The following is a 17,340-nucleotide window of genomic DNA, read 5'->3' on the forward strand; positions in this document are numbered from 1 at the left end:
TGCACCATACTGCTGCTGCAAAACAACAAGTTTCACAATGTACTTCAGTAATAATATACTTGATTCCAGTTCTGATTCTGAAGCAACGCACTGTGAAGGTGGAGCATACAGAGGGAAGTGGAGAGCCTGCGTGGAATGGGCCGTGGTTACTCATTTCATCACCACTCCTGAATCTTCATCTCATTCACTCCACCCTGCTTCTATCTGATCTACCATTTCGACCTCTCCCGCCAACCCTTCCCTGCATCTTAAAACCTGTCTTCCTTCATTAACTCTCCTGTCCACACTTGCTGCCCAAACTGCTGGGAGATTTCCAGCAGTTTATTTTCATGTTCAGCAGGATTTTTTCCATTGGCAGGAGCTAACCAGTGGAGGGCAGTAAAAATCAGTTTTTGGCCCTCAGCAAGTTATAATGTCTCAGAGGAGGCAACTAAGGCTACACAGACAAAATGCTGGAGGGACTCAATGTGTCAGACAGCATCTATGGAAGTGAATAAACAATTAACATTTCATGCAAAGAGGCTCTTCTTCAGGACTGGAAAGGAAGGGGGAAGATGCCAGAATAAAAAATTAGGGAGAGGGGAAGGAGGCTAGCTAGAAGGTGCTAGGTGAAGCCAGGTGGGTGGGAAAGGTAAAGGGCTGGAGTGGAAGGAATCTGATAGGAGGGAAGAGTGGAACATAAGAGAAAGGGAAGGAGGAGGGGAACCCGGGAAGGTGATAGTCAGGTGAGAAGGTGTAAGAGGCCAGGGTGGGGAATAGAAGAAAGGAGGGGGAGAGAATTTTTTTTACCAAAAGGAGAAATCGACATTCATGCCATCAGGTTAGAGGCTACCAAGACGGAATATAAGGTATTACTCCTCCAGCCCGAGGGTGGCCTCATTGTGGCACAAGAGGAGGCCATCGACTGACATGACGCAACAGTAATAGGAATGGGACTTGAAATGTTTGGCCACCGGGAAGTTCCGTTTTTGGCCTGTGGAGTGGAGGAGCTCAATGAAGTGGTCCCCCAGTTTACGACAGGGAACCAAGGGTCATGTTCCTTTTACTCAGAGTCAAAGTCAAGTTTATTGTTGTGTTCACAAGTGCATGTAGGCACAGGTCCAGTGAAAACTTGTGTGCAGCAAAATCTCCAGCACACCGAATCAGGTATATTGCATTCACAAGAAAAACATACATTAAACATAAATAAAAACTTTAAAAAAACACCCATTTTAGTGCAAAGTGATCAACGTGGTCATACCATTAGAACATAGAAAATCATCATCAGCCACCAGGCTCTTGAATCAGTTGGGATAACTTCACTTGCCCCATCACTGAACTGTTCCCACAAACTATGGACTTTTCATCTCATGTTCTCGATATTTATTGCTTATTTATTTATTATTATTATTATTGTTATTATTATTATTTCTTCTCTTTGCATTTGCTCAGTTTGTTGTCTTCTGCACACTGGTTGGATGCCCTAATTGGGCAGTCTGTCATTGATTCTGTTATGGTTAATATTCTATTTATATTGTATGCCTGCAAGAAAATGAATCACACAGTTGTATATCTGTACTTTGATAATAAGATTTATTTTGAACTTTGAACTTTAAACATAGAACATTCCAGCACAGTGCTAGCCCTTCAGTGCACCAAGCTTTTAACCTACTCCGAGATCAATCTAACTCTTCCTGCCTACATAGCCCTCCATTTTTCTGTCATGCATATGCCTAAGAGTCCCTTTCACATCCCTAAAGTATCTGCATCTATCACCATCCCCAGCAGTGCATTCCAGAACACTTAATTATTTTGCACGTTAGTATTTGTCAGTCCTTGTCTGTTTAGGGACAGTTTTTAAAAAAAATTCCATGGAAATGCCTGCAAGAAAATGGATCTCAAGGTAGTGCATGAATACATTTACATACTTTGATACATGAAACTGTTGCCTTCCTGTCAAGTTGTGTAAAAGATCCTACCTCCACACACTTTACAAGGATGTCCTCTCCCATCAGCCATTGCCACCCTGGGAAAAGGGCATTGCTAAACTCCGAAGATTAGGTTCAAAGTTCAAGCTAAATTTTACAACCCTGAGGTTCATTTTCTTGTGGGCATACTCAACAAATCTACAGAATAGTAACCATATCAGAATCAATGAACAACTGCCCAACTAGTGTGTTCAACCAGCGTGCAGAAGACAACAAACTGAGGAAATGCAAAAAAAAGGAAATAATAATAATAAATAAATAAGCAGTAAATATCAAGAACATGAGATGAAGAGTCCTTGAAAATGAGCCCATAGGTATGGGAAAATTTTAGTGATGGGGCACGTGACGCTATCCCCTTTGGTTCAAGAGCCTGAAAGTTGAGGGGTAGTAACTGTTCCTGAACCTGGTGGTACAAGTCCTGAGGCCTTGCAGCTTCCTCCCTATGGCAGTAGTGAGAGGAGAGCATGGCCTGGGTCCCTAATGATGGATTGGGGTTGTACTATCTGGTTCAAGAACCATATGGATGAAGGCAAGTTCAGTAGCTGTTCTTGAACCCGGTGCTGTTGGACTTCAGGCTTCTATACCTCCTGCCTGATGGTAGCTGTGAGGCACGGCGTTGCCTGCATGGTGGGGATCTTTGATGATAGACGTTGCCTACTTGAGGTAGCAACTCACGTAGGTACTCCCAATAGGGCGGAGGTGTGCCTGTGAGGTATTTGCCTGAATCCACTCCTCCCTGTAGCTTCATATGTTCCTGCACATTTGATTTACATATCAGCAGGTTCAGAAACAGTTATTACCCTTCAACCATCAGGCCCCTGAACTAGCATGGGTAACTTCACTCACCTCAACACTGAACTGATTCGCAACCTACGGACACAAGTTCTCAATATTATTTATTTACTATTTCTTTTGGGCGGCGGTGTGGAGATATGTCTCTACCAAAGGAGGTGTAAGGCGGTCTTTCCCTCTGCTAGCCTGCAGGTTACCCTTGGGCAGGGTGTAGCACCTGCTTAGCCCCCTGAATCAGGGTCACGTGAAGCCATGGGAGCTTGTGGTGGATGTTTGTATGAGCAACTGGTGCATATCACAATTCCTGGTTATGTGACCACTGACACCAGGCAGACAACCTCTGGGGTCACCAGTCTTGTAAAGACACCACCCAGAAGACAATGGCAAACCACTTCTGTAGGAAAAAATTGCCAGGAACAATCATGGTCATGGAAAGACTAGGATTGCCCACGTCATACAACATTACAGTTACCAAGTGAACTATTTATTTTTTATTATTATATATTTTTTAATATTTGCTCAGTTGTCTTCTGTTGCATATTGCTTGCTTGTCTTTGTTTGTGTGGATTTTTTCATTGATTCTATTGTGTTTCTTTGGTCTACTGAGAATGCCTGCAAGAAAATGAATCTCAGGGTAGTAAATGGTGAGATAAACAGTACATACTTTAATATAAATTTACTTTGAATTTTGAAATCCATTTTGAACTTTGATTTGCTATACCAGACCATGATGTCACCAGTCGGGTTTTAAAGCGTGTAGACTGATTCAATGGCCATGAGACATGGGAGCAGAATTCAGCCGTACAACCCATTGAATCTGCTTCACCATTCCATCATGGCTGCTTTATTATCTCTCTCAACCCCATTCTCCTGCCTTCTCCCCGTAATCTTTGACACCCTTACGAATCAGGAACCCGATAAACTCTGCTTTAAGTATAGGCAAGGACATGGCCTCCACAGCCATCTCTGGCAATGAATTCCACAGATTCAACACCCTCTGGCTAAAAAAAAAAATCCACCTCATCTCTGTTCTAAAGGGACATCCTTCAATTCTGAGGCTGTATCTTCTGGTCCCAGGCTCCCCAACTATAGGAAACAACCTCTCCACATCCACTTTATCTAAGCCTTTCAGTTTTCAAATAGTTACAATAAGATCCCTCCTCACCTGTTTAATCTCTTGCAAGTACAGGCCCAGAACCATCAAACACTCCTCATACGCTAACCCTTTCATTCCCAGACTCATTCTTGTGAACATCCTCTGGACCCTCTCCAATGCCAGCACATCCTGTCATAGATTAGGGGCCCAATACTCCAAGAGTGGTCTGACAATTGCCTTATAAAGCCTTAGCATTACATCCTTGCTTTTATATCCTCTCAAAATGAATGCCAACATTGCATTTGCCTTCCTCACCACCGACTCAACCTGCAAGTTAATCTTTAGGGTATCGTGTGCTAGGACTTTAAATTCATGTAATCTGGTGTTAAACGTTTCTCCCCTGGGATAAAGGATCTGACTATCTAATTATTATGAGTTCAATGTTGGTTCTTCATGCTGATATTCAAGTGAATTTGCTCTCATTTAATGAGTTGAACAGATGATCCAGTGGTGAAGGAAGAGTTGCAAGAGTTGCTGTTTGGCTTTGATGAGAAACGATTCACGCGGATGACACCAGCCTTATTTTTCCTTGTCAGAGAGCTGAGGAACAATCCCATGGAGTCATCCTGCACCTCCTCCCAGGAAACACAGATACTGCCCCCCATCACTGAGTAAGTATGGGCTGAGATCTTGTGTCTCTGTGTTTTTTTTAAACTCCTTGGCCATGAGCACTGCAACTGTGGCATCCATCATTATGGACCCTCATCACCGTCTTCTCATTACTACTATCGGGGAGGAGGAACAGGAGCCTGAAGATCCACACTCAATGATTCAGGAACAGCTTCTTCCCCTCATTACATTATTTTAGTTATACCTTAATTTGAGATTCCCTCCACGTATCTGTATGAACAGGTTTGTGAGAGGCTGCTGAGGGCTGTAGACACGGCCAGTTCCATCACAGGCATAAACCTCCCCATTGCCAAGCACGTTGTCAAAAGGGGGAATCTATCATTAAAGACCCTCACCATCCAGGACATGCCTTCTTCTCATAACCACCATTGGGAAGGAGGCACAGCAGCTTGAGATCCATATTCAATATTTTATCTTCTACCCCTCCAGATTTCTGAAAGATCCCTGAATCTATGAACTCTACCTTGTTATTCCTTTTTTGCACTACCTAACTATCTATCTATTTATCATATCCATTATCTATCTGCCTGCCTTGTCTGTCTATCTATCTGTCTGTCTGTCCATCTAGAGTACTGTGCAAAAGTCTTGGGCACACACATAAACAAGTATATACTGTAGTCAGGGTGCCTAAGACTTTTACACAGTACTCTTGTAATTTTATGTATTACATGTATTGCTGCCACAAAAAAAAAACACATTTCTTGTCATATGTGAGTGATGATAAACCTGATTCTGAAATGGGTCTCTGTTGTGGACTGAGAGTGGGAAGGGGGCAGGGAGAGGGGAATCATGGTTGGGAAAAGGGGAAGGGAGAAGGGAGGGAGTGGGAAGCACTAGAGACACGTTCTGTATGATCAATAAAACAATTGTTTGGAATCAAACAGCCTTACCTGGGTTCTTAGGGTTGGGTGTGTCTGTACCCGCACTACCCCCCACCCCTGGCACTACTTCTCTGCCACCTGTCCCACAGCTTTCCCACAGCACTCCACCCTCGCCATTCCTAACATCCTTTGCTCCTGCCAGGTTTACCGACTCGCCCTCTGCTGCATGTTGACCCTAGTTATATATGCATGCATAAGGTCTTTGCACAGTACTGTATCTGTCTATCCTGTCTCTGCACATGTAGATTATTATTATTATTATCAGGTTTATTATCACTGAACTATGTTGTGAAATTTATTGTTTTGCAGCAGCAGATCAGTGCAATACAATGAGAGGTTGGGTAAACTCCAACTTTATTGCTTGGAAACTGGAAGATTGAGGGGTGACCTGATGAGATCATGAGAGGGTAGATAGGATGAAAGTGCAGAACCTCTTCTCCCCCCAGGGAGGGGGTTCTAAAAAACGAGAAAGGATAGGTTTAATCATAGATGACCTGATGAAGGGTCTCGGCCCTAAACGTTAACTGTTTACTCTTTTCCATAGATACTGCCTGGCCTGCTGAGTTCCTCCAGAACTTTATGTGTGTTGCAGGGATAGTTTTAAGATCAGAGGTGAGAGATTTAAAAGGACATCAGGGGCAGCTTCTTCACGGAGAGGGTGGTGCGTATTTGGAGTGAGCTGCCAGAAAGAGTAGCTGAGGTGGGCGCATGAGCAACATTAAAAATTCATCCAGATAATTACATGGAGAGCAGAGGTTTAGAGGGTTACTGGCCAAATGAGGGCAGATGGGGCCAGCTCTTTGGGGAACATAGTCAGTAGGGAGCAGATGGGCTGAAGTGACTGTTTCAATGCTCCATGACTCTATGGAATCAACAGAAAGGGTTGTCATAGTGTATACTTTGTTCAGTAGGAATGCCAAGGGTTTCAACAGTACTTAATGATATTTGTATATATATTTTATTTATTTTTGTATTTGCACAATGGTTGTTTGTCACTGTGTTTGTGTGTGTGTTTTTCTTTGTTCTATCATATTTCTTTTTTCTACTGTGAATGCCCCCAAGAAAAAGAATCTCAAGGTGACATATATGTACTTTGTTAATAAATTTACTATGAACTTTGAAGTGGGCTGTATAGAGGTATGTTTTTGAATACATGAAGCCTAATCCAGTCAATTCTATTTTCAGAGAAGCTTCCAGAATGGTTAAGAGAGCAGAGGATGATCATTTGGAAACATTGGACTTACCACTTCACTCGGCATCCTCTAGTCAAGGGTCTCCACGAGAGTTCTTACGACAACTCAATCGGTTTTTGAATATAGTGTTAGATTACTCCACCGACCAGAATTCCAGATCTGTGCTCCACCTTGACAAAGAAACCATTGAAAGCCTTCCCCACCACTCGTTGAATATTTCCAATGCCTATGTCCTGGAGCTGCTTGTTCAGTCTGAGGAGCCTTTGGTGTTCTTGTTGCCAGAGAATGCTGAGAACTTCTTGGAGCAAATCATCGAACATGGAAATGTTGGAGAAACTGAGGAAAAGATACAACACCTGTTCCTCACCAAACTGAAGAACACCGTTAATAAAGTCCTGGAAATCCCCGTTTTCCAGAAGGAGAAGGTTCTAAAGAAGCTGATTCACCTACTGAATGAGTGCAACTATCCCTTTCCACTTCCCGAGTTCCCTCAAGTTAATATCTCGCCTCAGGATGGCTCAAAGAAGATAAATCGAAGGCAAAAGACCTATTATACTTTCTTGTTGCTGAAGACATTGCAGACAGTGAAGACATTCTGGGACAAGAGGCAAAAAATTTTCAGGCAGAACAGGAGTGCCACCAACCGGTCCATCTGCAAACTGGAGGAGCTCAGCATCGACTTTGAGCGTTTGTCCTATGATTGGATTTTGGTGCCCAAGTTGTACAATATACACAATTGTGTTGGGTCCTGCAGGATTCCCTTAACTGGGAATGTATCCAATCACGTTGTCTTACTCATTAAGATGCAGGAGCAAGGGCTTCCGACAAAGCGAGAGCCGTGTTGTGTTCCGGTGGAGTACTCTGAACTGCTCCTGGCTGTTATCAATGGCCAAAGCAGCATGATCACCGTGTACAAGAACATGGTGGCAGAGGAATGTAAGTGCAGATGACCCAGGCAATGCGGCTGTCTCATGAGTCGAATATTATCAGAAAAGACCAGTGTATATCTATATTAAGAACATTTATGGTGACATTTTACTCAGCCAAGCTGTGTATTATCTTACAGTACGTCATATATTAGTGTGGCTATATTCTGCAACTGTCGAGTTTTGGTCTGTTTTCAAATAGATCAGAAATGGAAAGTTCAAATATTTCATAAATTCTCAATGAAAATTGTTGACATGAATTTTGAAGTTAAGATTGTTGCCTCTCATTTAATTTAGTTTTTTTTCTAAATTTAGATCAAAATTCTCTGTAGAAAGTAGGTTATAATGATTTGTAAAATGCAACAAGCCAGAGGAAGTTGTAAATTTCGGTGAGACCCCAAATCAAACAAGTGAAGATCTAAATTTCACAGTGGGTCCTCAGACCAATTTGCTTATTCCCATTTGCTGACATGCAGTTGTTAGTCACATGCAGCCGAAAATCTCAATTCCAAAGGAAGTTTGCTGGAGGTGTGTGTGTGTGTATAGTATACCCGAGTGTGCATTGTGTGTAAGTGCATTCGCATGTCTACATACTATATTTGTGACTGCGTGTGTATGTGTTTATTTGAGTGTGCACGTGAGTGAGTGCATTTGCATGTGTACATATTTGTGTGTGTGTAAATGTGTCCGTTTTCATGCCTGTGTATAGCTGTGTGTGTCTAAATCACATTTTAACAGAATACTTAAGGAATATCATGTTGGAAACACACAGAAGTCTCAGGAAAACATTGCTCAATAAGTATCGTTAGGCTGAGCTCAATCACTTGCTTGGAAAAGAGGTTAATTTGGTGCAGCCCTGTAGGCATCCCATGAAGGAGTAAGTCAACACAATGAACCTAAATATGATGATGCTATAACTGAAAATACAGACTAGAAATCGGCTACGGGCTAACACGCACGCACACATATGCATACAGTTAATGTGCCTGTATATCATGTAACCTTTCCATAATTTAATGGCTTATAAATGAAAGTTCTTGGACGATTTACTCTAAACTGAGTATTCACACCTATTAGTTTTACATTCTCAACTGTTCCCTGTACCCTCCTTTAATGAGTCGTCAATTATGGAATGCTTTTGAATCGGTGATTTGCTACTCTATAGTATCTTTGAAATGGAATTAAGGTGGAAAACTGGAAATCAAGTATGTGATATTGTCCAAACCTCAGCGGGAAGCAGAAGGCACTTAGAGGTCACTGACTGTCAGGAGAAGAGTTACTCTTTGATGCTTTTCAGTAATGGCCTAATGGCCTAATTCTGCTCCCATGCCTGAAGGTATTATGGTTTTATGGTGATCATCTCAGGACCAGTAACTGCAGCAGACCAAGGCACTGCTCCAAAGAGGAACACCATAACAGTTTAAGACAGGGAAACATTCTGTAAACATTCCATGGAAAATAATATTATCTTCTGCCAATGAAACTGGAAAGACTCTTGTTGGCTTTTATTATATGTTTTGTATTTTTCATTATTATACATTAATAATTAATAATAAAACTTTACTTATGTAAATCTCACTGTCTTTTGGAGTCTTTGAAATGTCACAGTGACTCTATCTAGGACCATGAAAGGGATTGGCTTTATTTGTCACATACACATCGAAACATGCAGTGAACTGCATCGTTTGGTCAAATCAAATCAGCGAGGCTCGTGCTGGGCAGCCCGCAAGTGTCGACACACAACATAGCACGCCCACAACTCACTCACCCTCGCTCGTACGTCTTTGGAATGTGGGAGGAAACCAGAGCACGCGGTCGCAGGGAACATACAAACAGCTTACTGGCAGCAGTGGGAAGTCAACCCCGATCGATATCATTGGTGATGTCAAGTGATGAGCTAACCACTATGCTACCTTGCCACTCCAACTACAATAAATAATCAATATGCTTCATTTAAGGTGACCAAAATTAGCATTAAACAAACCAGCAGAAAATGTTTGAAACCTTCAGTGTTAACTTTCTGTGATTTCTCCCCCTTCCCCCTCTCTCTTTTTCCATTCCCCATTCTGGCTCCTCTCCTGCCTCTTCTCATCTCCTCATCTCCTCCCCTTTCTCCCATGGTCAAATCTCCACTCCTATCAGATTCCTTCTTTAGCCTTTTACATTTTCTACCTATTACCTCCCAGCTTCTCACTTCATCTCCCTCCCCCACCCACCTACCTAGTCCCTCACCTGGCTTCACCTATTTGCCTTCTAGCATATCTAGTTCCCTCCCCCACTTTATTATTTTAGCTTCTTTCCCCTTCCTTTCCAGTCCTGATAAAGGGTCTTGGCCCAGAAGTTGACTCTTTATTCTCCTCCATATACACTGCATGATCTGTTGAGTTCCTCCAACATTTTGTGTGCGTTGCCCTGGATTTCCAGCATCTGTTGAATCTCTTGTGTTTATGGAGCATATTCTACCTGAACGTCAAAGACCAATGGTGCTCCACAGGGATCTGCTCTGGGACCCCATCCCTTTGTGATTTCTATAAATGACTTGGATGAGGAAGTGGAAGGGTGGGTTAGTAAGTTTGCAGATGACACGAAGATTGGTGGAGATGTGGACAGTGTGGAAGGTTGTGGGTTGCCACGGGAAGGTTGGTGGAGATGTGGACAGTGTGGAAGGTTGTCCTGGGTTGCAATGGGAAATTGACAGAGTGCAGTGCTAGCCTGAGAAGTGGCAGATGGAGATAAACCCGAAAAAGTGTGGAGGGATTTACTTTAGAAGGTCAAACTTAGATGCAGAATATAGGATTAATGTCAGGATTCCTGGCAGTGTGGAGGAACAGAGGGATTGTGGGGCCACGTCCATAGACCCCTCAAAGTTGCTGTGCAAGTTGATAAAGTGGTTAAGGAAGTGAGTGGTGTGACGGGAGACCGAGCTGAAGAGCTGTGAGGTGATGCTGAAACTCTACAAAGCTCTAGTTCGACCGCACTTGGACTATCTTGTACAGCTCTGGTCGCCTCATTATAGGAAGGATGTGGAAGCTTTAGAGAGGGTGCAGAGGAGACTTGCCAGGATTCTGCCTGGACTAGAGGCTGTGTCTTATATGAAGATAGGTGGAGTGAGCTAGGGCTTTTCTCTTTGGAGTGAAGGAGATGAGTAGTGATTTGAGAGAAGTGTATAAGATGATAGGAGGCATAGAAAGAGTGAACAGACTTTTTTATAGGCCAGAAATGGTTAATACAAGAGAATTTGAAGGAAAGTAAAGGAGCAATGTCAGAGGCAGGATTTCTATACAGAATGGGTGGGGGGGGAGTGCATGGAGAGTACTGTCAGGCTGGTGATAGAGGCAGATACATTAGGGAAATTTAAGAGACTGTTAGATAGGCACATGGAGGAGAGGAGTGCTATGCAGGAAGGAAGGATTAGATTGATCGAGGAGTAGGTTAAAAGTCGGTAAAACATCATTCTATGTTCCACCATGTTCTATATGTTACAGCAGAGCGAATATTTGATGTGAATATGTACAGAAGGAATCTTATGATAAGTCTGAAAAACGCATCACTTCCTTTTCAATTCAGTCACTGACACAACTGTTGAAGTTGTGATTGGTGTCGGATCACTTCGGGATTGATCCAAACGGAAATAGTCCTAATCTGGATAAATTAGCATTCACAGTGCTCAGATTATTTAGATTCATGTGATTGTGAGTGAGTACTTCCACAAAGCATATTGATGCACAACTATGTTAGGAAAGACCATGAAACTATTACACCTAGAAGCAGAATTAGGTCATTTGGCCAGTAGAGACTGCTCCACCGTTCCATCATGGCTGATTCATTTTCCTTCTCAACTCCATTCTCCTGCCTTCTCCCAGTAACCTTTGACCCCTGACTAATCAAGAACCTACTGACCTCCTCTTCAAATATCCCCAATGACTTGGCCTCCACAGCTACCGGTGGCAATAAATTCCATAGATTCACTACTCTCTGAAAGAAATTTCTCCTCATCTCTGTTCTAGAGGGATGTCCTTCTATTCTGAGGCCATACTTCTGCTCCTAGACTCTCCCACTATCAATATTCAGACGGTTTCAATGAAATCTCTCCTCATTCTTCTCAACTCCAGTGAGTACGAGCCACATCTTTCTTAGATAAGGGGCCCAAAACTGCTCACGATGCTCCAAATGTGATCTGACCAATGCCTAATAAAGTCTCAGCATTACTTCTTCTTCATCATCATCATCATCATCATCATCATGTGCGGTGTCATATGACGTGGGTAATCATGATCTGTGACCATCATTGTTCTTGGCACATTTTTCTACAGAAGTAGTTTGCCAATGTTTTCTTCTGGGTAGTGCCTTTCCAAATTGGGTGACCTCGACCAGTATCAATACTCATCAAAGATTGTCTGCCTGGCGTCAGTGGTTGCATAGCCAGGACTTGTGATATACACCAGCTACTCACACGACCATCCACCACCTGCTGCCATGGCTTCACGTGACCCTGACTGGGGGACTTAGCAGGTGCTACACCTTGCCCAAGGGTGACCTACAGGCTAGTGAAGGGAAGGAGAGCCTCACACCTCCTTTGGTAGAGACGTATCTCCACCCCGCCACTCCGCATTACATACTTTCTCTTATATTCCAGTTCTTTCAAAATGAATACTAACATTGTATTTGCCTTTCTTACCTACTAACACAACCCGCAAGTTAATCTTTAGGGGACTCCCAAGACCCTTTGCACTATGCTAAAAATTCGGGAGGGTCAGGGTATTGCAAGTTTTGAAAACTTTCTTTTGTCTTTGAAGTTTTGGGTATGTCCTCCCTCTCAAACTGCTCCCTTTCACGCATTGACCCAGATAACCTTGTTCGCAGTTTATCCCAGACGGAAGTAATTATGGGAAATTGGAGAAATCAATGTTCATGTCTATTGGCCTATGGTCATCTATACTGTTACAAAGTGACCCAACACAAGCTTGAGGAACGTCACCTCATCTTCCATGAGTAGTGTATTGGCTAGCACAATGCTTTATAGTACCAACTGACAGGAGAAGGGGCAAAGGCGGGTTACTGGCGCCTTAAAACCAGTCGCTTTGGGCAGATGGGACTCGTCAGCCATGGTTGGCAACTCAGCTAGGAGAAGGAAAACTCCAATCTCAAACCTCCATTGCCTTGTGGCTATACCCACTCATTGGGAAAGCTTCAGGAGCAAATCCCAAGGGAAAAATCTGGAGCTGGAGTCCCTAAGATAGTCCTACATTGAGTTCAATGTTGACTTGGCAACTCCCACGGTGCTTCTGGTGCTGAACTGTGTCGGTCTCTGCCATTCCTTTGGGGTCATTGAGTGGAGAGGAGGAGTCTGCTACATGTGCAACAGCTTGCTCTCCATATTGCCCTGCCCTGGCTTGCGTATCTAGATAGCTGGGGTGCAACATCCGTGGTTGACCCCGACAAAAGAGGCCTCAGAGATATGATAGAGGCTGGGAAGTTGTTTCCACTGTAACACTCACAAAATGCTGGCGCAACGCAGCAGGTCAGGCAGCATCTATGGAGAGGAATAAAGAGCTGATGGTTTGAGCCGAGACCCTTCATCAGGACTCAAATTGTTTCCACTAGCAGCTGAGACGAGAACTAGAGTACAGAGCCCCAAGATTCAGGCGAATAGATTTAAGACGGAAAAGAGGAGAAATCCATCTTCTTATTGGTGATGGGTAAATATGGGATGATAGGTTCGTGATTAGTCAGGGTGTCAAAGGTTATGGAGAGAAGGCAGGAGGATGGGGTTGAGAACGAAAATAAATCAACCATGAAGGAATAACAGAGCAAACGCGAGAGGCCGAATGGCCTAATTCTGCTCCCCTGTGTTATGGTCTCACGGTCTGAACTGCTTTTCTCAGAGAACATCAATTTGGTGGATCGGAGAGTGCCCCGAGGAGGTTTGCAAGAATGATCCTGGGAATGAAATGGTTAACATTTGAGGAGTGTTTGATGTCCCTGGGCCTGTGCTTACTGGAGTTCAGAAGAAGGTGGGAGATCTCATTGAAAACTACCAAATATTGAAAGGCTTAGATGGAGTGGACATGGAGAAGATGTTTCAATTAGTGGGAGGGTCTAGGACCAGAGGGCACAGCCTCAGAACGGAATTTAGAACAGAAATGAGGTGGAATTCCTTTTGACCAGAGAGTGATGAATCCATAGACTCCATTGCCAGAGATGGGCCTGGAGACCAAGTCATTGGATATACTTAAAATCGAGGTTGATGCGTTCTTGCTTAGTTAAGGTATCAAAGGTTACGGGGAGATAGCAGGAGAATGAAGTTGAGAGGGATAATAAATCAGCCATGATGGAATGAAGGAGCAAACTCACTGGCTGAATTCCTGTTTTATGGTCTTTTAATTCTCTTTTAATCTCTTTCACTACACCTTTACCCAATTTTCCAGTTTGCTTTAGCCATGACGACCTTCATGCTCTTGTGCAGCAATTGTCCTTGTTTAACCTTCTCTCCCCATAATGAGTGTAAAATCCAATCCCATTATAATTGCTGCTGCTAAAGAGAGTCTATGAGGTCATTAATTACAATTCTATTTTTATACCAGGGCTAATATAACCTACCTCTTTGGTTGGCTCCAGATATGATGTCCTTACAAACTATTCTGGGAACCTCCACAGACTCCTCGATTAGAATTCTTTGTCAAAATTATGTTTTTGGTCTATATGTGGACTAAAAGCCTCATTATTGATGTAACTTTCTGATAAATTCATATTGTTTCTTTCTAGCTCTGCCATGCAGTAGTGGTCACTGTTAGGGCTGCTGTACACAATTGCAAAGAGCCTTTGTTATTCCCCGTCACAAAATCATAGAGAAGATGCAGCTGGCAACAGATCTTTGATTTATCGAATCAGTGCTGTCCATCAAATTCCCATTTACTTCAATCTGACCCTAACCTATTTTGTTGTCCATGTGTTACCCATCAATTCCTCCTAGATTCTACAACATAATGTTCAAAGTTCAAATTAAACTTCTTATCAAGGTTTGTATATGTCACCTACAATCCTGAGATTCGTTTTCTTGTGGACATTCACAACAAGTGCAAAGAAATACAACAAAATCACTGAAAAGCTGCAAAGACAGAAAAATGACCTATATGCAAATACAAGAAAACATAAAAAATAATAATAAGACCATAAGACATTGGAGCAGAATTAAGCCAGTCAGTCCATTCCATCATGGCTGATTTAGTATTGCTCTCAACCCCAGTCTCCTGCTTTCTTCCTGTAACCTTTGTTGGCCTGAATAACTAAGAACCTATCAAACTCCGCTTTAAATATACTCAATGACTTGGCTTCCACAGCCATCTGTGGCAATGAATTTCACAGATTCACCAAACTCACGCGAATGAAATTCCTCCTCCTCTCTGTTCTAAATAGACACCCCTCTATTCCGAGGGTGTGCTCAGATCCTCTCCACATCCACTCTATCTAGGCCTTTCAATATTCGATAGGCTTCAATGAGATCTTCCCTCATTCTTCTAAACTCTTGTGAGTACAAGCACAGAAAATAAATATTGAGAATATGAGATGTAGAGTCCTTGAAAGTGAGTCCGTAGGTTGTGGAATCAGTTCAGCGTTACTGTGAGTGAAGTTATCCTCTCTAGATCAGGAGCTTGATGGCTGAAGAGTAATAATTATTCCTGAACTTGCTGGTGTGGGACCTGAATCTCCTGAACATAGAAACATAGAAAACCTACAGCACAATACACGCCCTTCGGCCCACAAAGTTGTGCCGAACATGTCCCTACCTTAGAAATTACTAGGCTTACCTATATCCCTCTACTTTCCTAAACTCCAAGTACCTATCCAAAAGTCTCTTAAAAGACCCTATCATATCCACCTTCACCACCATTGCCGGCAGCCCATTCCACGCACTCACCACTCTCTGCGTAAAAAAACTTACCCCTGATATCTCCTCTGTACCTACTCCCCAGAAGCTTAAACCTGTGTCCTCTTGTGGCAACCATTTCAGCCCTGGGAAAAAGCCTCTGACTATCCACACGATCAATGCCTCTCATCATCTTATACACCTCTGTCAGGTCACCTCTCTTCCACCGTCGCTCCAAGGAGAAAAGGCCGAGTTCACTCAACCTGTTTTCATAAGGTACGCTCCCCAATCCAGGCAACATCCTTGTAAATCTCCTCTGCACCCTTTCTATGGCTTCCACATCCTTCCTGTAGTGAGGCGACCAGAACTGAGCACAATGGGGTCTGACCAGCATCCTATATAGCTGCAACATTACCTCTCGGCTCCTAAATTCAATTCCACGATTGATGCAGGCCAATACACCGTACACCTTCTTAATCACAGAGTCAACCTGCGCAGCTGCTTTAAGTGTCCTATGGACTCGGACCCCAAGATCCCTCTGATCCTCCACACTGTCAAGAGTCTTACCATTAATACTACATTCTGCCATCATATTGGACCTACCAAAATGAACCACCTCACACTTTTCTGGGTTGAACTCCATCTGCTGCTTCTCAGCCCAGTTTTGCATCCTATCCTGATGGCAACAGCAAGAAGAGAGCATGGCCTAGAGATGGGGGTCATTAGTGATGGATGCAGCTTTCATGTGACGATGCTCCTTGTTGATATGCTCAGTGATGGGGAGGACTTTATCTGTGATGGATTGGCCTGCATCCATTATTTTTTGTAGGCTTTTCTTTTCAAGAGCATTGGTGTTTCTAGAGCAGACTGCCAATTACCTGTCACTTACCCACACACTTTGGGCAATTCGTATTAGCCAAGTAACGTGCCAGCCACACGTTTTTTGGGATGTAGGAAGAAACTGGAGCATGTGGGGGGAGACCCACACTGTCATAGGGAAAGCGTGCAGACTCCACACAAACAGTGGTCGGGATCAGAATCGAACCTGGGTCATTGGAGCAGAGAGACAGTGGCTCTGCTTGCCCTGCCACCTCCCCCACCTCTGCAACTGGTTCCCAAAGCATAGCTCATCGCTCTTCTCCATGGATTCCTCAAGGATGCTGCACGAGTTGATAGGGTGTTTGGTGTGCTGCCTTTCAGTACTTGCTGGACTTCTCCGCGGATTGTCACCTTGTCGCGGTGGAGAAGCTTGTGTGGTCCTGTGATCCTGAGAGCGATGCCGTCTGGAGCTATGCTCCTGGGAGGGTCACCCATGGTGGTAAGGTCGAGGGTGAGGTCCCTGACAAAGAGCAATCCAACCAAGACCTCAATGGTGGAACAGGTGGACGAAGTTACTTCGAACTCAACGGCTGTGAAGGCGGATGAAGGCTGCAACAAATCCTTCAGCTCCAATCGTCATGGTTTCCATGCCATTGGAATCAGTTGGTTGATATGTGAAGTATCGTGTGCTTCTTGGAGTGCAACATCAAGTACACGTTAAACAAATACACGCACAGGCGTCTTCGCTCTGTACGGATCGAAGACCATCATCTTCAACCTCAAGGGATAGCCACGACGACTTGCTGGAATGAGTTCAAGAGCCCTGAGGTAATGTTGCAGCTGTGTAAAACCCCGGTTAGGCCACACTTGGACTATTGAGTTCAATTCCGGTCACCTCATTATAGGAAGGGGGTGGAAGCTTTAGAGAGGACGCAAAGATTTACCAGAATGCTGCCTAGATTAGAGCACATTTCTTATGAGGATAGGCTGAACGAGCTGGGGCTTTTCTCTTTGAAGCAAAAGAAGATGAGAAGTGACTTGATAGAGGTGTATAAGATAAGACGCATAGATCGAGTGGACAGGCAAAGACTCTTTTCCCAGAGCGGAAA

General features: G+C 43.5%; 1 protein-coding gene across 1 annotated transcript in view; it reads left to right on the forward strand.

The window, feature by feature from the left end:
• amh (anti-Mullerian hormone) overlaps nucleotides 1-9,049 on the forward strand; it is a 60,469-nt gene extending 51,420 nt beyond the window's left edge. The window contains exons 4-5 of the mRNA XM_063032759.1: nucleotides 4,355-4,526; nucleotides 6,612-9,049. Coding sequence (XP_062888829.1) covers nucleotides 4,355-4,526; nucleotides 6,612-7,569 — 1,130 coding nt within the window. The 3' untranslated portion in view covers nucleotides 7,570-9,049. The remainder of the gene's footprint in view (nucleotides 1-4,354; nucleotides 4,527-6,611) is intronic.
• The last annotated feature ends 8,291 nt before the right edge of the window (nucleotides 9,050-17,340 follow it).

This window comes from Mobula hypostoma, chromosome 24 (genome assembly GCF_963921235.1).
Source record: "Mobula hypostoma chromosome 24, sMobHyp1.1, whole genome shotgun sequence".
Classification (NCBI taxonomy): domain Eukaryota; kingdom Metazoa; phylum Chordata; class Chondrichthyes; order Myliobatiformes; family Myliobatidae; genus Mobula; species Mobula hypostoma.